Source organism: Panthera uncia, chromosome B1, assembly GCF_023721935.1.
Source record: "Panthera uncia isolate 11264 chromosome B1, Puncia_PCG_1.0, whole genome shotgun sequence".
Classification (NCBI taxonomy): domain Eukaryota; kingdom Metazoa; phylum Chordata; class Mammalia; order Carnivora; family Felidae; genus Panthera; species Panthera uncia.
In genome coordinates, this window is record NC_064811.1 from 158,541,492 (window position 1) to 158,568,714 (window position 27,223).

The following is a 27,223-nucleotide window of genomic DNA, read 5'->3' on the forward strand; positions in this document are numbered from 1 at the left end:
CAATTGCTCAACTCTTGACTTTAAATATTTTCTGTTGGTTGTTTTAACATTTCAGTATTGTTATAAAGGATTCTGTAGAGAAAGAAGTGAGAACCCAGTAAAAACAAATTGTGACTCAGTAAAAAATTGCAGTGGACATGGGGTATGTAATAGTTTCTCTATTTTTATATATAGTGTTTAAAATCCATTAGTGGCATTTTCCACTAGTAATAAGGTTAAGAATTATTTTATATGGAAATTTCTTTTAGAAACTTGCAGTTAAATAAGGAAATGGATTCCACTACTTATACTTATGTACATGATTTATGTGTTAAGATTATTAAAGGCCTCATGGGCTAATAAGCTGTGAACTTTGTACAAAAATGCAAAATGAAGCAGTCTGTTATTATGTTAGATTAAGAGTGTGAAATTTTGGAAATGGGCTTGTTGAAGACTACAAATATACTTTTATACATGCTTATATAAATTTTGCTTACAATTGAATGTATGTGTACTGATATATATATGTAAACACACACTTAATATACTTATATTACATGTATTACACATATTTTTGTGAGAGCAGTTTCTTGTCCATTCAGATCTCTTTTATTCTTTAGTGGCTTCAATTTATTTCCTTGTATGTTTCCTCCATACTATATTTGAAAATTCATTTACTGATGGACTTTTAGATAATGTTAAATTTTTACTTGACTAATGTAAAGTTAGTCAATGTTTACTTGACTTCAATTTATTTCCTTGTGTGTTTCCTCCATACTATATTTGAAAATTCATTTACTGATGGACTTTTAGATAATGTTAAATTTTTACTTGACTAATGTTATTAATGGCACAATGAACATTGTTGTACACTCACCTTTGCACAATTATCTCATTTCTTAAATTGGTAGCAATGAAATCAGATCGGTCAAACTTATGCAGCATTTACATTTTCAGAAATATTTTGTTTTTAAGAAATATTGTACCAGGTTTGCTCTCATCTATCATGGATGAAAATGTGCATTTTCTGAAATTCTGGCCAGACTAGCTTCTCAGGTTTTTTAATCTCTTCTCACATGCTAAACTATTGTTAATTCACATTTAGTTAATAAATAAAGTTCTTAAGCATGTATGTGTGGTCATATTTGCCATTTATATTTCTCTATTTGTCCATTCACTGTGAAATTATCTATTAGGGTATAGAAATTTTGTAAATTTTGTAAATTTTTCAAGCCAGCATTTGGCTTTAACTCTGTGGCTAGTGTCTCCTTGCCATGTCAATGCTTCATATTTTATATAATAATCCAGGAAAAAAGTGACCTAGCTGTGTGACTAGTATCAAAATTTTCTCCAAAATCACTTACATGTCCTATTATTAACAGTTTCTTTTCTGTTTCTTTCCTTTCTTACTTAAAGTTTAATTTTTGCATGAACCTATTTCTAGATTCTCTGTTCTGCTTTTGACCCCTGTTTTTTCTTTTCTTTTCTTTAAACTTAAATTTTAGTTAACATACAGTGCAATATTGGCTTCAGTAGAATTCAGTGATTCATCACTTATGTACAACCCCACTGCTCATAAAAACAAGTGCTTTCCTTAGTACCCATCACCCATCTCCCATCCACCTGTCTCTCAACCCATAGTTTGTTCTCTATCATTAAGAGTCTCTTGTGGTTTGTTTCCCCCTCTTCTCTTTTTTTTTACCCCCTTCCCATATGTTTATCTGCTTTCTTTCTTAAATTCCACAATGAGTGAAGCCATATTGTATTTGTCCTCTGATTGACTAATTTCACTTAGCATTATACATTCTAGTTCTATCTGTATCATTGCAAATGGCAACATTTCATTCTTTTTGATGGCTGAGTAATATTCCATTGTATATGGACAAGTCGATGGACATTTGGGCTCTCTCCACAGTTTGGCTATTGTTGATAATGCTGCTATGCTATGAAAACTGGGGTGTAGGGGAACCTAGGTGGCTCAGTTGGTTTAGCATCTGACCTCAGCTCAGGTCATGATCTTACAGTTTGTGGGCTTAAGCCCCATATTAGGCTCTGGTCTCACAGAGCAGAGTCTGCTTCAGATTCTCTGTCTCCCTCTCTTTCTCTGCCTGTCCATGTTCATGCTCTCTCTCTCTCTTTAAAAAATAAAACAAACATAAAAAACATTGGGGTTCATGGACCCCCCTTCAATCTGTATTTTTGTATCCTTTGGGTAAATATCTACTAGTGCAATTTCTGGGTCATAGAGTAGTTCTGCTTTTAACTTTTTGAGGAACCTTCATATTGTTTTCCAGAGTGGCTTCACCAGTTTGCATTCCCACCAACAGTGTAAAAGTGTTCTGCTTTTTCCGCATCCTCACCAACACTTGCTATTTCTTGTGTTGTTAATTTTAGCCATTCTGACAGGTGTGAGGTGGTATTTCATCATGGTTTTGATTTGTATTTCCCTGATGATGAATGATACTGGGCATCTTTTCATGTGTCTTTTGACCATCTGTATGTCTTTGGAAGAGTGTCTATTCATGTCTTCTGCCCATTTCTTAACTGGATTATTTGTTTTCTGGGTGTTGAGTTTGATAAGTTCTTTATAGATTTTCGATACTAACCCTTATCTGATATGTAATTTGCAAATATCTTTTCCAACTCTGTAGGCTGCCTTTTAGTTTTGTTGATTGTTTCCTTTGCTGTGCACAAGCTTTTTATTTGAAGTCCCAATAGTTCATGTTCATTTTTGTTTCCCTTGCCTTTGGTGAAGCATCTAGTAAGAAGTTGCTCCAGCCAAGGTCAAAGAGGTTTCAAAATCCTTTAGGATTTTGATGGTTTCCTGTTTCACATTTAGGTCTTTCATCCATTTTGAATTTGTTTTGTGTATGGTGTAAGAAAGTGTTGCCCAGTTTCATTCTTCTGCATGTAGCTGTCTGATTTCCAAATACCATTTGCTGAAGAGACTTTTTCCATTGAATATACTTTTACTATTTTGTAAAGGATTAGTTGGCAATCTAGTTGTCATATAATTGTGTGTCAATTTCTGGGTTTTCTATTCTGTTCCATTGATCTATACGTCTGTTTTTGGTGCCACTACCATTGTGTCCTGATGGCTACAGTTTTGTAATATAGCTTGAAATCTGGAATTGTGATGCCTCCAGTTTTGTTTTTCTTTTTCAGGATTGCTTTGACTATCTGGAGTCTTTTGTGGTTCCATACAAATTTTAGGATTGTTTGTTTTAGCTCCATGAAAAATGCTGGTGTTATTTTGATAGAGGTTACATTAAATGTGTAGATTGCTTTGGGTAGTATAGATATTTTAACAATGTTTGTTCTTCCAGTACACAAACATGGAATACTTTTCCATTTCTTTGTGTCCTCTTCAATTTCTTTCACAAGTGTTCTATAGTTTTTAGAGTACAGATCTTTTACCTCTTTAGTTAGACTTATTCCTAGGTGTCTTATTGTTTTTTGGTACAATTGCAAATGGGATTGATTCCTTGATTTCTCTTTCTGCTTCTTTGCTATTGGTGTATAGAAATGCAACAGATTTATGCACAGTGATTTTCTATCCTGTGACTTTGCTGAATTTATGTACTTGTTATAGCAATTTTTTGGTTTGGTTTTTGGAATCATTCAGGTTTTCTACTTAGAGTATCATGTTGTCTGCAAATAGTGAAAGTTTGACTTCTTCCTTGCAGATTTGTATGCCTTTATTTCTTTCTGTTGTCAATTGCTGAGGCTAACCCTTCCAGTCCTATGTTAAACAGTAATGGTGAGAGTGACATCCTTGTCTTGTTCCTGACCCTAGGGGAAAGGCTGTCAGTTTTTTTCCCCATTGACGATGATATTAGCTGTGGCCCTTTCGATTCATCCACGAGGTCACATTTATAGATATTTTCTAGCCTTCCTATTTCTAACAAATACATTTGTATCTATTTCTGGTTAAGCATGCTTTTTCTTCTTTGTTTTCCCCCATCATTTTGGTAAAAGTTCCCTCTTATCACAGGTATTTTTTTTTAATCTAACACAATTCATATTATATGCCAACTCCCACCATTTTATAATTTCTAGCTTTACAATTTCTATAGTTTTTTAGAAGAATGCATTTCAGTTGTATCATAATGTTACCTATTTTTATTTAAAAACACAAGTGACTAATAAAAGGAAATATCTATGACATTGAAAAGATATTGCATTGACATTTTTTATGTTAGATTTTATTTTAAAAATTACTTTCTGCATGAAAATACCATTAAAACTACCTATAATATATGAAATTATCATATTTTAATAACATTATCTAACAGACACAAATAATGCACTTAATTTTTATCTTGTACATAAAATGTTCTCTTTTTTTTTTGTTTGGTTTTGATTTTAGGTTTGCAATAATAAGTTTAATTGTCACTGTGATGTTGGATATTCTCCTCCAAATTGTTATCTAAAACCATCATCACCAGGAGGAAGTTATAATGATGGGTATTGGTTTCCAGAGGGTTAGTATCTAGATGAGTGTGCTTCAGTAGAGCTTTATGTACTTGTAGAAATGGTCTCCACTGATTATGTGGCTATTGAGTAACTGACATGTGGATAGTGCAACTAAAGAACTATAATTTCCATTTTATTTTACTTTATTTACTTTATTTAACTTAAATTTAAGTAGCCACTTGTGGCTAGTGGCAACTATAACAGTACAGCTTTAGATCATGTTGTCAATGAAAATTTGTATATACTTTTTAGTTCCAATCAAGGAGTGAGGATGCTAATAGCCCTTTAATTTTAACCATGGTTCCCAAAACATTTCTGTTTATACGGCCGAGTTTTCTAGATAGGTATGGTTAAAGTACAGAACAGGTGATAGTTTTATTATGTATTTATATATTCCAAGGATGTTAACTATTGTGATGTGCTAATTCACAAATGAGTTTGCATCTTTAGTTAACCATACTATTGAAAGGTAAAGATAATAAAATCTATATCCATAGTATATGGATAGTAAATGGTATGAAACATTTTAAAATTTATTTGGTGAACATTCATGAACAAATAAAGCATATTTGTTTTTTCTAAATATTAAAATGTAAAAATCTCATAACAGTATAATTCCATTAATGTCTTTCCATCATTTGCACTTTTGTAATAATATATATATATATGTGTGTGTTGTTAACCTGACAATACATTATTATATTTGCTTAAGTAGCTAATAGAATGTTAAAGATTTTTTTAATATAAATATTTACATTTACTCATCCATTTACTGTTTTCAGGGGCTTTTTAACTCCTCCAGTACATTCAGATTTCCATGTGCATCATATTTTTTCACACTGAAAAACTTTCTTTTGTGTTTCTTTTTATTTGTACCTTTCAGTGACCAATGGACTCGGTTTTTATCTTCAAAATGTTTTTATAAAAATGTCTAAAATTGTGAAGTGTATTTTCACTGGAAATAGAATTCTACATTGGGAATTTTTACTTTCAGTAGTTCAAAGATGTAACCCATTTGTATCCTGGCTTACATTTTCAGATGAGAATACAGTATCTATTGTATCATTCATCCCAATAATATGTTTCTTTTATTCTTTGAGTTTCAGACATATTTTATATATTTGATTTCAACAGTTTCACTATGGTTTACCAATATGTGTTTCTCTATGAATTTATCCTGCTTGGGTTGGCTGAGATTCTTAAATCTATACATTGATATATTTTTGAAAATTTTGAAAAAAATCAGCCATCAGCTCTTAATATTTTGTTTTTATTAAACATATGTGGTTTTTCAAAAGTTTTTATACAGTAACATTCACTCTGTGGTATACAGTTCAATGGATATTGAAAAAAAAAAAGCACAGGCTCTTGTTCCCAACACCTCGGAACTTCCCCTGGATTTCCCTTTGTATTCCTCCCCCACTGCCAATTCCTGGCAACCAATTACCTGCTCTTGTCCCTATAGATTGGCCTTTTCCAGAATGTCATATTAAGTACATATGCCTTTGATATCAGTTCCTGTTGCCATATGTTTTAAAGAGTTCATTCTTTTATTATTCAATAGGCTTCTATATAGAAAAGATATAATTTGCTTATACATTCAGCCAATGAAAGGTATTTTGGTTGTTTCTTGATTTTGGCTATTATGAATAAAGCTACTATGAACATGTGCACATAAACTTTGTATACATACACACACACACACACATATATATATATATATATATATATATATATATAAGTTCTCACTTTGGGATACATATCTAAGAGTGAGACTGCTGAGTCATTTACTAAGTGCATTATTTCAGTAAGTGTATTTTTAATTTTATAAGAAACAGCCAAACTATTTTCCAAAGTGGCTGTACCACTTTTTTTCTCTCTCTCTATTCTCTCTATGAGATTTCTAGTTTCTCTGCATAGATGATCCACACTTCACAAGCATTTGATATTGTCAATTTTTTGGTTTTGTTTGGTGTTGCCACTTTTAGATGTGTGATGTTCCATTGTGATTTCCATTTAACTTTTTATGTTGAAGTAATTATAGATTCACAAAAAGAAATGCAGAGAGAAGTCCTTTGTACTCTTTACTCAGCCTCCATCAGTGTTACCATGATTCAGTACTATAGTACAATATCAAAACCATGAAATGGACATTAATAAAACATACAGACCTTATCCAGATTTCACCAGTATACATGCACTCATTTGTGGATGTGTATATGTGTGTGTGAGTGCACAGGTGTGTGTATTTAGTTCTATGCAGTTTTACCACGTGTTCAAATTTGTGTAACCACCACCACAATCAAGATACAGAACTCTATCATCCCTATATGGACCCTAATAATACCCTTTTATATAGCTACACTGATCCCTTCTTTCTGCCAATTTTAACTCATGGCAACCACTAATCCGCTCTCTCTCTAGTTATATTATTTCATGAATGTTACATAAATGGGATCACAGAATTTGTATCTCTTGGAGTTTGGCTTCTTTCTTTTGCATAATTTTCATGATTGCATCCAACTTGTTGCATTTATAAATACTTTATTTATTTTTATTGATGACTAGTATTCCTTTGTATGGATGTATCAAAATATGTCAAATTATTTACTCACTGAAGTACATTTGGGTGTTTGCCAATTTATAGCTATTATGAATAGATATGAAATGATAATTTGTGTAGAAAATTATATATGAAAGTAAATTTTTAATTCCCTAGGAAATATCCCAAGAATTAAATTACTGGGTCCATGATAAGTCATTTATAGTTTTAGATGCAGACTACCAAACTATTTTCAGAGTGGCTGTAACATTTGACATTCCCACCAATAACATATGAATGACCAGTTTATTGGCATTCTTGCCAACATTTGATATCACTTTTTTTAGCCAGTCTGTTAGCTATGTATTAATATCATTATGGATTCATTTTGCACTTCCTTAATAGGTAATGATGTTGAATATATTTAAGATGTTTATTTGGCATCTGTATATCCTCTTCAGTGAAAAATCTATTCATATTTTTTGCCCATTTTCTAATTAAATTGTGTGTTTTAATGTTGAGTTTTCAGATTTTTAAAAAATTTTCTAGGTACATGTATTTTGTTGGATATGTAATCTTAACATATTTTCTTCAGTTCTATAATTATTTTTTGCAGACCCAATTTTTTAACAAATATATTCATTTTGATAAGTTGTACTTCTTTTCATTTTTCAATTATGCTTTTGATGTCAAGTGTATGAACTCTTTGTTAACCTTAAATCCCAAACTTTCTGCCATATTTCTATTTTATTTATTTATTTATTAATATAATTTATTGTCGAATTGGCTTACATACACCACCGAGTGTTCATCCCAACAAGTGCCCTCCTTGATGTCCACCACCCACTTTCCCCTCTCCCCCACCACCCATCAACCCTCAGTTTATTCTTTGTATTTAAGGGTCTCTTATGGTTTGCATCCCTCCCTCTCTGTTTCTAAAAGGTGTTAGTTTTGTGTCTTAACTTTTAAGTCTATGGATCTATTTTGAGTTACTTTTTGTAAAAGGTGATAGATTAACATTTTGATTAATGGGTATCCAAATGCTCCACCATAATTCTTTGAAAAAAACTACCTTCATTCATTGAATTGTTTTTTCACATTATAAACAAAATTAATTGGACATTTTTGCCTTGGTGTATTTCTCAGTTATCTATACTGTTTTCCATTGCTTTATGTGTCATTTTCTCCACCACTGCTATGATGTTTTTATTGTTGTTGTACAGTAATTTTTAACATTGGAAAAAGTGATTCCTCCTGCTCTATTATTTTTCAAAATTGTTTTGGCTACCCTAGAGTCTCCTTTCCAAGTACATTTTAGAATAAACTTGTCTATGTTTATTGAAAAATAATGCTGTTATAAATTATGTTAAACCTAAGGATCAATTTAGGAAGATTTTACATCTTTGCTTTTTATTACTAAATCTTCCAATAATACACAGTATGTTTCTCCATTTATTTAGGCCTTCTTTGATTTCCTTCATCATATTTTGTAATTTTCATCAGATACTCTACATATTTTATTATTTCATATTTGTTATTTCATTTTCTTTTTATTGATTGTAAATGATATTGCACTATAATTGAATATATTTTTATTTTATGATATAAACACCAATTAAAATGATTAATCACAATGTTGATCACTCCTACATCATCTAACTCCTTCCATTCAACTTTGCATACACTTTTGTCCACTGGCAAACCATATCAAATAAATGTTCATGTCCAAATACAGTAAAAGATGAAAGAATATTATCCTAGATTCTTGTTTACAATAAGGAGTGTTCCAAATATCTGTGATAAAATATTGGTTGCTGAAGATAACTGTCTGGATGAGAATACCATATTTCTTGCTTGCCATTAGAAATATTCTTTTTAACCATTAATTATTGAGTTGAAGGAAAATTTCGATATCATTATCTGAAGAGTTGTACTATGAGATTTAATTAACATGATTAATATCTGCATCACCTTTAGAAGATAGTGTTCTCTGTTTCTTTGCATTTGTCTGATAAAGAATTGTAAAACGTCCTCCATCAACATTATTTTCTTTACAATTATGGGCAGTTAAAGAAAATTTTTGAATTCTTACTTGTATTTAATAGAAGCTAAGATAAAAATATGGAATTTTACTCCAATGCCTTTTTGTATCTTCTTGAAATTTGATATATTACTTGGGAAACAAAATAACAAAATAAGAAAACTGAAATTTTCCAGTGGGAAAAATTAGGGAGCCCTGAAATAAACCTTTGCATATATGATCTAATGATTTTCAGTAAGAATGCCATGACCATTCAGTGGAAGAAAGGGCAGTCTTCTCAACAAATGGTATTGAGATAATTGGGTATCAATATGCAAAAGACTGAGGTGGATGCTTACTTATGCAATAGACAAAATAACTCCATGGATCAAAGTTTTTAAATGTACCAGCTAAAACTATAAAATTCTCCAAAGAAAATGTGGGGAAATCTTTATAACATTAGATTTGGCAATGAATTTTTGGATATGACACCAGAAGCACAGGCAAAGAAAAAAAAATTGGAATTCATCATAATTGAAAACTGTTGTTCATCAAGGGACACTATCAACAAAGTGAAAATGTAACCCACAAAATGGGAGGAAGGGTTTTTAATCATATATCTGATGAAGGATTAACATCCAGAATATGTAAAGAACTCTTATAACTCAACAAGAAACCAATAACCCAATTAAAAAATGGTCCAAGGGCTTGAATAGACATTTTTCTGAAGAAGATATACAAATGGCCAATAAGTACATGAAAAGATGCTTAACATCACTAATTGTTAGGGAATTGCAGGTCAGAACTACAAGATTCCAATTCATATCTATTATGATAGCTATTATAAAAATTTTTCTGAAAATATCCAATGTTGATAAGGATGTGGAAAAATTAAACCTGCTGTAAGCATTGCTGGTGGGAATGTAAAATGATGCATCCTCTGTAGAAAATAGTATGGTGATTCTTTCTTTTTAATTAATAATTTATTTATTTTTTAATTTATATCCAAGTTAGTATATTGTGGAACAATGATTTCAAGAGTAGTGTCCCTTACCTATTTAGCCCATCCCCTGCCCTCCCAAAACACCTCCAGCAACCCTCTGTTTGTGCTCTATATTTAAGAGTATCTTATGTTTTGTCCCACTCCCTGTTTTTATATTATTTTTGCTTCCCTTCTCATATGTTCATCTGTTTTGTATCTTGAATTCCTTATATGAGTGAAGTCATATGATATTTGTCTGTCTCTGACTGACTCATTTTGCTCAGCATAATACCCTCCAGTTCCATTCACGTAGTTGAAAATGGCAAGGTTTCATTTTTTTGATTGCCGAGTAATACTCCATTGTATATATATATACCACATTTTCTTTATCCATTCATCCATAGATGGACATTTGAGCTCTTTCCATACTTTGGCTATTGTTAATAGTTCTGTTATAAACATTGGGGTGCATGTGCCCCTTTGAAACAGCATACCTTTATCCCTTGGATAAATACTTAGTACAATTGCTGGGTCATAGGGTAGTTCTATTTTTAATTTTTTGAGGAACCTCCATACTGTTTTCCAGAGTTGCTGCACCAGCTTGCATTCCCACCAGCAATGCAAAAGAGATCGTCTTTCTCTGAGTTATTAATGTTGGCCATTCTGACAGGAGTGAGGTGGTATCTCATTGTGGCTTTTATTTATATTTCCCTGATGATGAGTGATGTTGAGCATTTTTTCATGTGTCGGTTGGCCATCTGGATGCCTTCTTTGGAGAAGTGTCTAATCATGTCTCTTGTCCATTCCTTCACTGAATTATTTGTTTTTGGGGTGTTGACTTTGATAAGTTCTTTATAGATTTTGAATACTAACCCTTTATCTGATATGTCATTTACAAATATCTTCTCCCATTCCGTCGGTTGCCTTTTAGTTTTGCTGATTGTTTCCTTCACTGTGCAGAAGCTTTTTATTTGATGAGGTCCCAATAGTTCATTTTTGCTTTGGTTTCCTTGCCTCCAGAGACGTGTTGAGTAAGAAGTTGCTGCGGCTGAGGTCAAAGAGGTTTTTGCCTGCTTTCTCCTCGAGGATTTCGCTGGTTTCCTGTCTTACATTTAGGTCTTTCACCCATTTTGAGTTTATTTTGGTCTCGATCTTTTTGTACTTGTTGAGGGCTGATTTCTCTCCCAGTATGTGGTCTATTCTGGAGAATGTTCCACGTGCACTGGAGAAGAATGTGTATTCTGTTGCTTTAGACTGAAATGTTCTGAATATATCTGTTAAGTCCATCCAGTCCAGTTTGTCATTAAAAGCCATTGTTTCCTTGTTGATTTTCAGTTTAGATGATCTGTCCATTGCCATAAGTAGGGTATTGAAGTCCCCTACTATTATGGTATTATTATCAATGAATTACTTTATGTTTGTCATTACTTAATTTATCTATTTGGGTTCTTCCACATTTGGAGCATACATAGTTACAATTGTTAGACGTTCTTGGTGGATAGACCCCTTACTTATGATATATTGCCCTTCTTCATCTCTTATGACAGTCTTTATTTTAAATTCTAGATTGCCTGATATAAGTATTGCTACTCCAACTTTCTTTTGGCAATGATTAGCATGATAGATAGTTCTCCATCCCCTTACTTTCAATATGAAGGTGTCTTTAGGTCTACAGTGGGTCTCTTGTAAACAGAATACAGATGGATCTTATTTTCTTACCCTATGTCTTTTGTTTGGAGCATTTAGTCTATTGACATTTAGAGTGAGTACTGAAAAATATGAATTTATTGCTATTATGTTGCCTTAGATTTGGCGTTTCTGGTGGTATTCTCTGGTCCTTTCTAGTCTTTGTTACTATTTATCTTTTTTTCCCATCTTTTCTCCCCTCAGAGAATCCCCCTTAAAATTTCTTGCAATGTTGAGTTAGTGGTCACAGACTCCTTTAATTTTTGTTTTCTGGGAAGCTTTTTCCTCTCCATCTATTTTAAATCACAGCCTTGCTGGATAAACAATTCTTGGCTGCATATTTTCCCAATTTAACACATTCAGTATATCCTGCCACTCCTTTCTGGCCTGCCAAGTTTCTGTGGATAGGTTTTCTGCAAACCTGATCTGTCTTCCATTGTAGGTTAAGGACTTTTTCCCCCTTGCTGCTTTCATGATTCTTTCCTTGCCTGAATGTTTTGTGAATTTGACTATGATATGCCTTGTTAATAGTTGGTTTTTGTTGAATCTAATGGGAGTTCTCTGTGCTCCTTGGATTTTGACGTCTGTGTCTTTCCCCAGGTTAGGAAAGTTTTCTGATATGATTTGCTCACATAACCCTTCTACCCCTATTTCTCTCTGTTCATCTTCTGGGACCCCTATGATTCTGATGTTTTTCCTTTTTAATGAGTCACTGATTTCTCTAATTCTTAAATCATGCTCTTTTGTCTTAGTCTCCCTCTTTTTTTTCTGCTTCATTTTTCCAGATGTTTGTCCTCTATATCTATCGCAAATTCATTGCTCTGATTCATCCATCCTTGCCGCCATGGCGGCTATTCAAGATTACAGCTCAGTTGTAGCATTTCTTATTTCATCCCAACTAGCTTTTACCTCTGCATAAAGGGATTCTAATCTGTTTTAAAGCCCAGCTAGTATTCTTACTGTCGTGATTCTAAATAATAAAAATGGAAAATAAAATATTTTTCCTCCTTCTGTATTCAAGAATAAGAAAAGAAAAGAAAAATTGAATAGATCAGCAAACAGACTGAAATAGGATTGAAATTACATTGGTTTTCCCCAGAAGTCAAACTATGAATCACTTTATAGTCCGTAAACAAAGCAGGTGGAGAGACTTGTGGTGTTGCTGAAGAGTGAGGTTGTCCCGGTTGGCGGGGCTTAGTGTAACGACTCTGTTCTCCACTAGATAGAGAAGCTTAGCTTACTGGGGTGGACATGTAGATGTGTATGGGCATGCATGGGAAGGGTGACAATGGTGTCACTCAGCTACCCAGTATCTAGTATCAGAACTCTGTGGTCTTCCCAACCAGCAATCATGCACCCCTCTTTTGTCTCCAGCGCCCATCCACTCCCCACTTTTATACTGTCTGTGACCAAACTGTAAGGTTGCCAGGTGGCATCTCCCTCCTGAGTTTTATCTCAAATGTGGCTGTGTTTCCCAAACCCTCACTTCTGAGGGACTGTGGCTTTGACACACTCAGATCTTCTGGGGATGGGTCTCACCAAGCGATAGCCAGGTGCTGGCTGCACCCAGGAATGTTTGTGGGACCATGCTGCTGCCAATGCCCAGAGACTGCAGCTGGGTGCCAGCGAGCCCCAGAAGAAGTTTGTGCGATCTTGTAGCAGCAGCAGCGTTTCAGGGATTATGGAAAATTAAAACACACATCTGGCACCAATTTTCCCCTTTAACATCTTTGTTCCAGCACCAGCGAATGTGGTTGTTCTCCAGGGTCCCTTGGGACTTTTGCCTGTTGGGTGGTTGCACAGACTCTATCAAATGTCCTCTCAGCAGGGGAACCGCCTCTCCCCATGTGGCCCAAGGACCCCTTGGACCTCACTCTCTGCTACTGGGGATTTTCCCTTCCCACCAGAGCACTGCCAGGTATTGAACTTCAAAGTTTCAGACTTTGCACTCCCTCTGTTTATAGAATCTTAATGGAATCTAAAGTCTCTCCTTTCTCCTTTCTCCCTTTTTTGTTCAGACCCCTGCATACTCTCTTTTCTCTCCAGCTGCTTTCATACTCTCCCCCCATCTCCATCCACTCTCTATGTGCAGAAACAGCTCCCTGCACCCCACAGCTTCTCTCTCCCCCAGTTCACCTATCCACGTTGTGTACCTGCTGAGTTCTCTGGTTCAGGCTGTGCAGATTGTTGTGTTAATCCTCATTCAGTTTTCTGGGTGTGAAGGATGGTTTAGTGTTGATCTGGTTATATTTCAGGTTTGAGGGATGCAAAAAATCTTCCATGCTCTTCTTCCATGGCTCCTCCCTCTAGAGTCTTCATAAAATTAAACATAGAATTACCATATCCTGCAATTTCACTTGTAGGGATATACTCAAAACTATTGAAAGCATGGACTCAAACATATCTTTGTACACCCATGTTCATAGCAGCAGTATTTACATTAGCCAAAAGGTGGAAACCCCCACACATTCACTGACAGATAAATGGAGAAACAAAATGTGGTATTACATACAATGGACTATTATTCAACTTCAAAAAAAGATGAAATTCTGAAACATGCTACAAGATAGATACAACTTAAGTCTGTATGCTAACTAAAATAAGCCAGTCATATTAGGATAATCATGTTTTTATGAGGTACATAGTTTATTATAAAGTAGAATGGGAGTTGCTATGGGCTGTGGGAGGGAGAAATGATAACATAATGTTTAAAGGGCTCAGTTTGGAAAAAAAATAAAGGGCTCAGTTTGGGACAATGAACAAGTTCTAGAGTTTGACAGTGATAATTGATAACAATGTGAGTGTATTTAATGCCCCTGACTGCAAACTTAAAAATATTTAGAATGAAATATATTATGTGTTGTATATTCTACCACAACAAAAAATTAAATTAGGAAAACTTCCAGTTATGATGCACCAGAAATCATATAGTATTTGTAAATACAGCAGTTAGGGGCTCTTGGGTGGCACAGTTGCTTAGGCATCCAACTCTAGGTTTTGGTTCAGGTCATGATCTCATGGTTCATGTGTTTGAGGCCCACGTGCTGCAGTGCTAACAGTGCAGAGCCTTCTTGGGATTCTCTGTCTTTCTCTCTCTCTCTGCCTCCTCCTGCTCTCTCTCTCTCAAAATGGATAAGTAACATTAAAAAAAGAAAATATTTAAATATAATTTCAAAATTAATGAAAAGCTTAAGGCATACACTAAAAACTAAAAAAAAAAATTAGTGAAAGAACGTTCTGCATAAAGGTAAAAACATATCATGTTCTCAATGTTGTTGGAAGTCTCAACATTGTTAATATAGAAATATTTTCCAATTGGATCTGCAAATTCAAAACAATTCTTAACAAACCCAAGCAGTATTTTTTTGCATAAATTGACAAGTTGATTTTATTTATTTATTTATTTATTTGTTTATTTTAATTAAAAAATTTTTATGAAACTTATTGTCAAATTGGTTTCCTTTTTTTTTTATTTTTTATTTTTTAATATATGAAATTTACTGTCAAATTGGTTTCCATACAACACCCAGTGCTCATCCCAACAGGTGCCCTCCTGAGTATCCATCACCCACCCTCCCCTCCCTCTCACCCCCCATCAACCCTCAGTTTGTCCTCAGTTTTTAAGAGTCTCTTATGTTTTGGCTCCCTCCCTCTCTAACCTCTTTTTTTTTTTCCTTCCCCTCCCCCATTGTCTTCTGTTAAGTTTATCAGAATCCACATAGGAGTGAAAACATATGGTATCTGTCTTTCTCTGCCTGACTTATTTCACTTAGCATAACCCTCTCCAGTTCCATCCATGTTGCTACAAAAGGCCATATTTCATTCTTTCTCATTGCCACATAGTATTGCATTGTTTATACAAACCACAATTTCTTTATCCATTCACCCGTTGATGGACATTTAGGTTATTTCCATAATTTGGCTATTGTTGAAAGTGCTGCTATAAACATTGGGATACAAGCACCCCTATGCATCAGCACTCCTGTATCCCTTGGGTAAATTCCTAGCAGTGCTATTGCTGGGTCATAATGTAGGTCTATTTTTAATTTTTTGAGGAACCTCCACACTGTTTTCCAGAGTGGCTGCACCAGTTTGCATTCCCACCAATAGTGCAAGAGGGTTCCCATATCTCCACATCAACTCCAGCATCTATAGCCTCCTGATTTGTTCATTTTAGCCACTCTGACTGGCGTGAGGTGGTATCTGAGTGTGGTTTTGATTTGTATTTCCCTGATGAGGAGCAACATTGAGCATCTTTTCATGTGCCTGCTGGCCATCCAGATGTGTTCTTTAGAGAAGTGTCAATTCATGTTTTCTGCCCATTTCTTCACTGGATTATTTGTTTTTTGGGTATGGAGTTTGGTGAGCTCTTTATAGATTTTGGATACTAGCCCTTTGTCTGATATGTCATTTGCAAATAATTTTTCCCATTCCGTCAGTTGGCTTTTAGTTTTGTTGACTGTTTCCTTTGCAGTGCAGAAGCTTTTTATCTTCATGAGGTCACAATAGTTCATTTTTGCTTTTACTTCCCTTGCCTTTGGGGATGTGTCAAGTAAGAAATTGCTGTGGCTGAGGTCAGAGAGGTTTTTCCTGCTTTCTCCTCTAGGGTTTTGATGGTTTCCTGTTTCACATTCAGGTCCTTTATCCATTTTGAGTTTATTTTTGTGAATGGTGTGAGAAAGTGGTCTAGTTTCAACCTTCTGCATGTTGCTGTCCAGTTTTCCCAGCAAACACCATTTGTTAAAGAGACTGTCTTTTTTCCGTTGGATATTTTTTCCTGTTTTGTGAAAGATTAGTTGGCCATACGTTTCTGGGTCTAGTTCTGGGGTTTCTATTCTATTCCATTGGTCTATGTGTCTGTTTTTGTGCCAATACCATGCTGTCTTGATGATGACAGCTTTGTAGTAGAGGCTAAAGTCTGGGATTGTGATGCCTCCTGCTTTGGTCTTCTTCAAAATTACTTTGGCTATTCGGGGTCTTTTGTGGTTCCATACAAATTTTAGGATTGCTTGTTCTAGTTTCGAGAAGAATGCTGGTGCAATTTTGATTGGGATTGCGTTAAATGTGTAGATAGCTTTGGGTAGTATTGACATTTTAACAATATTTATTCTTCCAACCCATGAGCACGGAATGTTTTTCCATTTCTTTATATCCTCTTCAATTTCCTTCATAAGCTTTCTATAGTTTTCAGCATACAGATCTTTTACATCTTTGGTTAGGTTTATTCCTAGGTATTTTATGAATCTTGGTACAATTGTGAATGGGATCAGTTTCTTTATTTGTCTTTCTGTTGCTTCATTGTTAGTGTATAAGAATGCAACTGATTTCTGTACATTGATTTTGTATCCTGCAATTTTGCTGAATTCATGTATCAGTTCTAGTAGATTTTGGTGGAGTCTATAGGGTTTTCCATGTATACAGTATTATGTCATCTGCAAAAAGTGAAAGCTTGACTTCATCTTTGCCAATTTTGATGACTTTTATTTCCTTTTGTTGTCTGATTGTTGATGCTAGAACTTCCAACACTATGTTAAACAACAACGGTGAGAGTGGACATCCCTGTCGTGTTCCTGATCTCAGGGGGAAAGCTTTCAGTTTTTCCCCATTGAGGATGATATTAGCTGTGGGATTTTCATAAATGGCTTTTATGATGTTTAACTATATTCCTTCTATCCCAACTTTCTAGAGGGTTTTTATTAAGAAAGGATGCTGTATTTTGTCAAATGCTTTTTCTGCATCGATTGACAGAATCGTATGGTTCTTATGTTTTCTTTTATTAATGTGATATATCACGTTGATTGATTTGCGAATGTTGAACCAGCCCTTCAGCCCAGGAATGAATCCCACTTGATCATGGTGTATATTTCTTTTTATATGCTGTTGAATTCAATTTGCTAGTATCTTGTTGAGAATTTTTGCAACGTATTCATCAGGGATATTGGCCTGTAGTTTTGGTTTTTTTGATGGGTCTCTGTCTGGTTTAGGAATCAAAGTAAGGCTGTCTTCATAGAATGAGTCTGGAAGTTTTCCTTCCATTTCTATTTTTTGCAATAGCTTGAGAAGTATAGGTATTATCTCTGCTTAAATGTCTGGTAGAATTCCCTGGGAAGCCATCTGGTCCTGGACTCTTATTTGTTGGGAGATTTTTGATAACTGATTCAATTTCTTTGCTGGTTATGGGTCTGTTCAAGTTTTCTATTTCTTCCTGTTTGAGTTTTGGATGCGTGCAGGTGTTTAGGAATTTGTCCATTTCTTCCAGGTTGTCCAGTTTGTTGGCATATAATTTTTCATAGTATTCCCTGATAATTGATTGTATTTCTGAGGGATTGGTTGTAATAATTCCATATTCATTCATGATTTTATCTATTTGGGTCATCTCCCTTTTCTTTTTGAGAAGCCTGGCTAGAAGCTTATCAATTTTATTTTTTCAAAAAACCAACTCTTGATATCCTTGATCTGCTCTACCATTTTTTTTAGATTCTATATTGTTTATTTATTCTCTGATCTTTATTATTTCTCTTCTTCTGCTGGATTTGGGGTGTCTTTGGTGTTCTGCTTCTATTTCCTTTAGGCGTGCTGTTAGATTTTATATTTGGGATTTTTCTTGTTTCTTGAGATAGGCCTGTATTGCAATGTGTTTTCCTCTCAGGACTGCCTTCGTTGCATCCCAAAGTGTTTGGATTGTTGTATTTTCATTTTCATTTGTTTCCATATATTTTTAAATTTATTCTCTCTAATTTCCTGGTTGACCCATTCATTCTTTAGTAGGGTTTTCTTTAATCTCCACGCTTTTGGAGGTTTTCCAGACTATTTCCTATGGTTGATTTCAAGCTTCATAGCATTGTGGTCTGAAAGTATGCATGGTATGATCTCAATTCTTGTATACTTATGAAGGACTGTTTTGTGACCCAGTATGTGATCTATCTTGGAGAATGTTCCATGTGCACTTGAGAAGAATATATATTCTGTTGGTTTGGGATGCGTTCTAAATATATCTATCAAGTCCATCTGATCCAATGTATCATTCAGGGCCCTTGTTTCTTTATTCACTGTGTGTCTAGATGATCTATCCATTGTTGTAACTGGAGTATTAAATTTCCTGCAATGACCACATTCTTATCAATAAGGTTGCTTATGTTTGTGAGTAATTGTTTTATATATTTGGGAGTTCCCGTATTTGGTGTATAGACATTTATAATCGTTAGCTCTTCCTGATGGATAGACCCTGTAATGATTATATAATGCCCTTTTTCATCTCTTGTTACAGCCTTTAATTTAAAGTCTAGTGTGTCTGAATAAGTATGGCTATGCCAGCGTTCTTTTGACTTCCAGTAGCATGATAAATAGTTCTCCATCCCCTCACTTTCAATATGAAGGTGTCCTCAGGTCTAAAATGAGTCTCTTGTAGACAGCAAATCGATGGGTCTTGTTTTTGTATCCATCCTGGTACTCTATGTCTTTTGGTTGGAGCATTTAGCCCATTTACATTCAGTGTTATTATAGAAAGATACGGGTTTAGAGTCATTGTGATGTCTGTATGTTTCATGCTTGTAGTGATATCTTTGGTGTTTTGTGGTCTTTGCAACATTTCACTCACAGAATCCCCCTTAGGATCTCTTGGAGGGATGGTTTAGTGGTGATGAATTCCTGCAGTTTTTGTTTGTTTGGAAAAACCTTTATCTCTCCTTCTATTCTGAAAGACAGACTTGCTGAATAAAGGATTCTCGGCTGCATATTTTTTTCTGTTCATCACATTGAAGATTTCCTGCCATTCCTTTCTGGCCTGCCAAGTTCCGGTAGATAGATCCGTCACTAGTATTATCGGTCTCCCTTTATATGTTAGAGCATGTTTATCCCTAACTGCTTTCAGAATTTTCTCTTTATCCTTGTATTTTGCCAGTATCACTATGATATGTCATGCAGAAGATTGATTCAAGTTAGGTCTGAATGGAGTTCTCTGTGCCTCTTGGATTTCAATGCCTTTTTCCTTCCCCAGATCAGGGAAGTTCTCAGCTATGATTTGTTCAAGTACACCTTCAGCCCCTTTTTCTCTCTCTTCCTCTTCTGGAATTCCTATGATATGGGTATTGTTCCATTTGATTGCATCACTAGTTCTCCAATTCTCCCCTCATACTGGTGGAGTTTTTTCTCTTTTTCTCAGCTTCCTCTTTTTACATAATCTTATCTTCTAATTCACCTATTCTCTCCTCTGCCTCTTCAATCCCAGCTGTGGTCGCCTCCATTTTATTTGGCACCTAATTTTAGCATTTTTTACCTCCTGATGACTGTTTTTAGTCCCTTGATCTCTGTAGCAATAGATTCTCTGCTGTCCTCTATACCTTTTTCAAGCCCAGCGATTAACTTTATGACTATTATTTTAAATTCATGTTCTGCTATGTTGCTTAAATCATTTTTGATCAAGTAGTTAGCTGTCGCTACTTCTTGGAGTTTCTTTTGAGCAGAATTCTTCCATTTCATCATTTTGGATAGTCCCTAGAGTGGCGTGGAACGTAGGACACTTCCCCTATGCTGTCCAGAGTAACTTGTGTTGGTAGGCAGGGCCCTAGTCAGACCTGATGTCTGCTCCCAGCCCACCGCTGGGGCCACAGTTGGACTGGTGTGTACCTTATCTTCCCCTCTCCTAGAGGTATGACTCACTGTGGAGTGGTGTGGCCCCTGTCTGGGCTACTTGCGCACTTCCAGGCTTGTGGTGCTGCTTCTATGGGATCTGGCGCATTATCCATGGTGGATCCACAGGTGCACAGTGGCGGGAGGGGCAGGCTTAGCTCTCTTTGCCATCAGTGGCCCCTGTGGAAGGGTCTCTGCAGCACCAGGAGGTAGGCAGGCAGAGCCATCGGAGGGATGGATCCATAGAAGCACCGCGTTAGGTGTTTGTGTGGTGCATGCAAGTTCGGTGACAGGAACTGGTTCCCTTTGGGATCAGCTGGGGAATGGGGGAGGGATATGGCACTTGCCAGCGCCTTTGTTCCCTGCCAAGCTGAGCTCTGTCTTCCGGGGCTCAGCAACTTTCCCTCCCAGTGTCCTCTTGCCCTCCCGCTCTCAGCAGAGCTGTTGACTTTTAACATTCCGGATGTTAAGTCCCACTGGCCGTCAGAACTCAAGTAGTCTGGTCCCTCTGCTTTTGCAAGCCAGATTCGGGGGCTCTGCCTTGCCTGGTGGGCTGCCCCTCCACCTCCCCTTCTCCCTCCCGCCAGTCTGTGTAGTGTGCACCGCCTCTCCACCCTTCCAACCCTCTTCCGTGGGACTTTTGTCTAAGCTTGGCTCCAGAGAGTCCATTCTGCTAGTCTTCTGACAGTTTTCTGGGTTATTTAGGCAGATGTGGGTGGAATTTAAGTGATCAGTAGGACGTGGTGAGCCCAGCATCCTCCTACACTGCCATCTTCTCCCTGAGAATCCCGACAAGTTGATTTTAAAAGTCATACAGAAATTCAAGGGACACAGAATGTTAAAAAATAATCTTGAAAACATACTTTTCAAGATAATTTGAAATTGAAAACACTTTTCTCAATTCCAAAACATATTATAGTGTTAAAATAACCAAGACAATGTAGTACTGTCCTATGGATAAAGATAGACATTATTTCAATGGAATAGAATATAGTCCAGAAACATTAGACTTACAGTCACTAGTTTTTTATAAGAATTCCAAAGCAATTCCACTGGGGGAAAGAGTGTTTCCCCAAAATGGTGTTAGGACAAGTGCCATGGCATGTTAGGACATGCAAAAGAAAGAAGTGAGATGGGTACATCACAACAATAAAAAAATTGAGTGAAAATGGATCATAGATCTAAAAGCATTATGGAACACCTAGAACACATATGAGTAAATCTTTATGAACTTGGCATATGCTGTGATATAAAAGACAACAAAGCACATATGAAAAAAGAAGATAGATTGTGTGAATTACATCAAAATTAAAAAGTTTTTTGTAAGTTGTTATTTATTTATTTATTTATTTATTCAATGAAAAGCCTACTTTTAATGCTAAACTCAGTTAGAAGGGATAAGAAGGATTACAGAGCGGAGTGGAGGCTTTGACGATTTTCCCACTGCGGGCTCTTACTCCTCAAAACCTAATGACTCCATCTCAGAGGGTACTTCCTCAACAACCACATTTATTTTTTATTTTTTTATTATTAAATATAATTTATTGTCAAATTGGTTTACATACAACACCCAGTGCTCATCCCAACAGGTACCCTCCTCAGTGCCCACCACCCACTTTTCCCTCTCCCCTACCCCAATCAACCCTCAGTATGTTCTCAGTATTTAAGAGTCTCTTATGGTTTGCCTCCCTCCCTGTCTGTAACATTTATTCCCCTTCCTCTCCCCCATGGTCTTCTGTTAAGTTTTTTAAGTTTTTACTTTAATCACCCAGTACTCATCACAAGTGCTCTCTTTAATCCCCATTACCTATTTCACCCATCCATTCATCCATTTTCCCTCTGGTAAACATCTGCTTGTTCTCTATAGTTAAGACTCTGTTTTTTGGTTTGTCTCTCTCTCCCTCTCTCTCTCTTCCACCACCCTTTGCTCATTTGTTTTGTTTCTTAAATTCCACATAGTAATGAAGTAATATGGTATGTGTCTTTCTCTGACTAATTTCACTTAGCATTATACTCTCTAGCTCCATCCATGCCACTGCAAATGGCAAGATTTCATTCATATATATATAATATTTATAATTTATATATTTATAAATATATATAATGTAATATTATATTATAATTTTTCATTCATATATATTTATATAACATCTTTATCCATTCATTAATAAATGGGCACTTAGGCTAATTCCATAATTTGGCTATTGTAAATAATGCTGCAAAAAACACAGGGGTGCATGCTATCTCTTTGAATTACTGTTTTATTATTCTTTGGGTAAATATACAGTAGTGCAATTATTGGATCATAAGGTCTATTTTTAACTTTTTTGAGGAGCCTCCATATTGTTTTCCACTGTGTCTGTACCAATTTTCATTCCCACCAAATTTTTTTCTCCATGACCTTGTCAACACCTGTTTCTTGTGTTTTTGATTTTTACCATTCTGACAAGTGATATTTCAGTTCGGTTTTATTTTATTTATTTTTATTTTTAAAAAATATTTATTTTGACAAACAGAGTGTGAGTGGGGTAGGGACAGAGAGAAGGAGAGAAAGAATTCCAAGCAGCCTCTGCTTTGTAAGCACAGGGCCTGATGCAGGGCTTGATCCCATGAACTGTGAGATCATGACCTGAGCCAAAATCAAGAGTTGACACTTAACTGATGGAGCCACCCAGGATCCCCTCATTGTGGTTTTAATTTGCATTTCCCTTATGGTAAGTGATTATGAGCATCTTTTCATGTGTCTGTTGGCCATCTGGATGTTTTCTTTAGAGAAATGTTGTTCATTTCTTCAGCCCATTTTCTAGTTTTATTTTTGGGGAGGGTGTTGAGTTTTATAAGTTATTGATAGATTTTGGATACTAACTTTTCATCAGATACGTCATTTGTAAATTTCTTCTCCCTTTCAGTAGGTTGCCTTGTAGTTTTGTTGATTGTTTCCTTCACTTGTGTACGAGATTTTTATCCTGATGGAGTCCCAATAATTTATTTTTGATTTTGCTTCCTTTGTCTCGGGAGACATACCCAGAAAAAAGACATACCCAGAAAAAAAATTGCTCTTGTCCCAGTAATTACTACCTGTGCTCTTTCTTACAATTTTTATGGTTTTATGTCTCATATTTAGGTCATTAATCTATTTTGATTTTATTTTTGTGTGGTGTAAGAAAGTGGTCCAGTTTCATTCATTTGCATGTAGCTGTCCAGTTTTCCCAACATTATTTGTTGAAAAGAATATCTTTTTCCCATTGGATATTCTTTCCTGCTTTGGCAAAGATTAATTGATCATATAATTGTGAGTTCATGCCTGGGTTTTCTATTCTGTTCTATGATTTGTGTGTCTGTTTTTGTAAGAGTGCCACAATGTTCTGATTACTATAGCTTTGTAGTATAATTTGAAGTCAGGGATTGTGATACTTCCAGCTTTGCTTTTCTTTTTAAAGATTGCTTTTGCTATTCAGAGTCTTGTGGATCCATACAAATTTTAATGTTGTTTGTTCTAGCTCTGTGAAAAATGCTGTTTGTATTTTGATAGGGATTGCATTAAAATTGTAGATTTCTTGGTTTAGTATAGACATTTTAAAAATATTTGTTCTTTGAATCCATGAACATAGAGTATCTTTCCACTTCTTTGTGTCATCTTTAATTTTTTTCATCAATGTTTTATAGTTTTCAGAGTACAGGTCTTTCACCTCTTTGGTTAAGTTTATTCTGAGGTATCTTATTATTATTTGGCACAGTTGTAAATGGCATTGTTTTTTAATTTCTCTTTCTTCTGCTTCATTATTGTTATATAGAAATGTAACAGATTTATGGAGATTGGTATTGTATCTTGTGACTTTATTTACTTCATTTATTAGTTCTAGCAGTTTTTTTGGTGTAGTTTCAGGTTTTCTATACAGTGTATCATGTCATTTGCAAGTAGTAAAAGTTTGACTTCCTTGCTGATTTGGATGCCTTTTATTTCTTTTTGCTGATTGCTGAGGGTAGGACTTCCAGTACTATGTTAAATAGCAGTGGAGAGAGAGGACATCCTTATCTTGTTCCTGACCATACAGGAAAAGCTCTCAGCTTTCCCCCATTGAGGATGAGATTAGCTATAGGTTTTTAGTATATGACCTTTATTATGTTGAGTTATGTTCCTTCTATCCCTACTTTGTTTAGGATTTTTATTAAGAATGTATGTTGTACTTTGTAAAATGCTTTTTCTGCATCTACTGAGAGAATCATATGATTCTTTTCTTCTATTAATGTGGTGTATCACATTGATTGATTTGCAAATATTGCACCCTGTAGCCCAGGAATAAATCCCAGTTGATCTTGGTGAATGGTTTTTTAATGTATTGTTGGATTCTGTTTCTAGTACTTTGTTGAGGATATTTGCATCTATGTTCATCAGAGATTAGCCTGTAGTTATCTTTTTTGTAGTGCCTTTATCTGATTTTTGTTTCAGGGCAATGCTGGCCTCATAGAATGAATTTGAAAGATTGCCTTCTTCTGATTTTTGGAACAGTTTGAGAAAAATATATATTAACTGCTCTTTAAATGTTTGGTAGAATTCACATGTGAATCCATCTGGTCCTGGACTTTTTTGGGAGTTTTTTTCTTTATTTTTTTTTTAACATTTATTCATTTTTGAGAGGCAGAGCATGAGTAGGGGAGGGGCAGAGAGAAAGGGAGACACAGAATCTGAAGCATGCTCCAGACTCTGAGCTGTCAGCAGAGCCCATGTGGGGTTCGAACTCGACCCGTGAGATCATGACCTGGGCTGAGGTCGGATGCTTAACTGACTGAACCACCCAGGCACCCCTGTTGGGAGTTTTTTATTACTAATTCAATTTCTCTGCTAGTAATTAGTCTGTTCAAAAATGCTATTTCTTCCTGTTTCATTTTTGGTAGTTTATGTGTTTCTAGGAACGTATCCATTTCTTCTGCATTGTTAAATTTGTTGACATGTAGTTTTTCATAATATTCTCTTATAACTATTTGAATTTCTGTGGTGTTGGTTGTTATTTGTCCTTTCTCATTTGTTTATTTGGTTCTTTTTTCTTATTGAAAGTCTGGCTAGAGGTTTATCAATTATATTTATTTCTCTCAAAACCTCAGCTTCTGGTTTTATTAATCTATTGTATTATTTTCTATGTTATTTATTTTACCTTAATCCTTATTATTTCCTTCCTTCTAATGGTTTTAAGTTTTGTTTGTTGTCGTTGTTGTTTTTTAGCTCTTTTAGGTGTAATGTTAAGGTCTTTATTTGAGAATTTTTTCTATTTTCAAATTTTTATTTAAATTATAGTTAATTAACATATGGCCAATATTGGTTTCAGGAGCAGAATTTGGGGATTCATCACTTACATATAAAACCCAGTGCTCATCGCAAGTGCCTTCCTTAATACCCATCACCCATTTAGCCCATCCCCCCACCCACCACCTGTCCATCAACCTTCAGTTTGTTCTCTATACTTCAGAGTCTCTTACGGTTTACTGGCCTCTCTCTTTATACCCTGCCCCCTTTGCCTATGTTCATCTGTTTTGTTTCTTAAATTCCACATATGAGTGAAATGATAAGGTATTTTTCTTTCTCTGTCTTATTTTGGTAGGCATATCACACTCTAGCTCCATCCATGTTGTTGCAAAGTTTTTGATAGCTGAGTTTAAATATATATACATACACATACATATATACATACATATATATGTTTACATATATATATATATATATATATAATTGCAAATATATGTGCTACAATTTCTTTATCCATTCATCAGTAGTGGACATTTGAACTCTTTCCATAATATGGCTATTATTAACACTGCTGCTATAAACATCAGGGTTCGTGTGCCCCTTTGAATCAGTATTTTTGTAATCTTTGGGTACATACTTAGTAGTGCAATTGCTAGATCATAGGGTATTCTATCTAACTTTTTGAGGAAAGTCCATACTATTTTCTAGAGTGGCTGCACCAGTTTGCATTCCTACCAACAGTGTAAGAGTGTTCATCTTTCTCCGCATCCTCGCCAGCATCTGTTGTTTCCTGTGCTGTTAATTTTTGCCATTCAGACAGATGTGAGGTGTTATCTCATCATGGCTTTGAATTATATTTCCCTGATGATGAGTGATATTGAATATCTTTTCATGTGTCCATTGGCCATCTTGATGTCTTTTTTGGAAAAATGTCTAAATGTTTTCTGTCCATTTCTTAACTGGATTATGTGTTTTTTGGGACTTGAGTTTGATAAGTTATTAAAATCATTGGGTACTAACCCTTTATCTGATAATGTTGTTTGCAAACATGTTTTCCCATACCGAAGGTTACCTTTTAGTTTTGTTGATTGCTTGTTTCACTGTGCAGAAGCCTATTATCTTGACCGAGTTCATTTTTTGCTTTTGTTTCCCTTGCCTCAGGAGACGTGTCTAGTAAGAAGATGCTACGGCCAAGGTCAAAAATTGCTGCCTGTGTTCTCCACTAGGATTTTGATGGTTTCCTGTCTCATATTTAAGTCTATCATGTATTTTGAATTTATTTTTGTGTAAGGTTAAGCAACTGGTTTAGTTTCATTCTACAGCATGTTGTTATCCAATTTTCCTAACACCATTTGTTGAAGAGACTTTTTTCCCCTCACTGGATAATCATTCCTGCTTTGTCAAAGTTGACTGTATAAATGGGTTTTCTGGGTTTTCTTTTATGTTCCATTGATCTATATTTCTGGTTTTTTTTTTGTGCTGTTACCATACGGTCTTGATGATTACAGCTTAGTAATATAGTTGAATCCTGAATTGTGATGCCTCCAGATTTGTTTTCCTTTTTCAGGATCACTTTGGCTATTAAGGGTCTTTCGTGGTTCCATACAAATTTTAGGATTATTTGTTCTAGCTCTGTGACAAATGCTGCTGTTATTTTGATAGGGATTG

The 27,223-nt window shown here is 35.3% G+C and overlaps 1 protein-coding gene across 5 annotated transcripts in view; it reads left to right on the plus strand.

Annotated features, from left to right (window-relative positions):
• Positions 1 to 27,223, plus strand: part of LOC125923284 (A disintegrin and metallopeptidase domain 3-like) — a 138,429-nt gene that overhangs the window by 98,756 nt on the left and 12,450 nt on the right. For all 5 annotated transcript variants that reach the window (XM_049631462.1, XM_049631461.1, XM_049631460.1 and 2 more), the window contains 2 exons: positions 56 to 142; positions 4,349 to 4,463. In XM_049631462.1, coding sequence (XP_049487419.1) covers positions 56 to 142; positions 4,349 to 4,463 — 202 coding nt within the window. The remainder of the gene's footprint in view (positions 1 to 55; positions 143 to 4,348; positions 4,464 to 27,223) is intronic.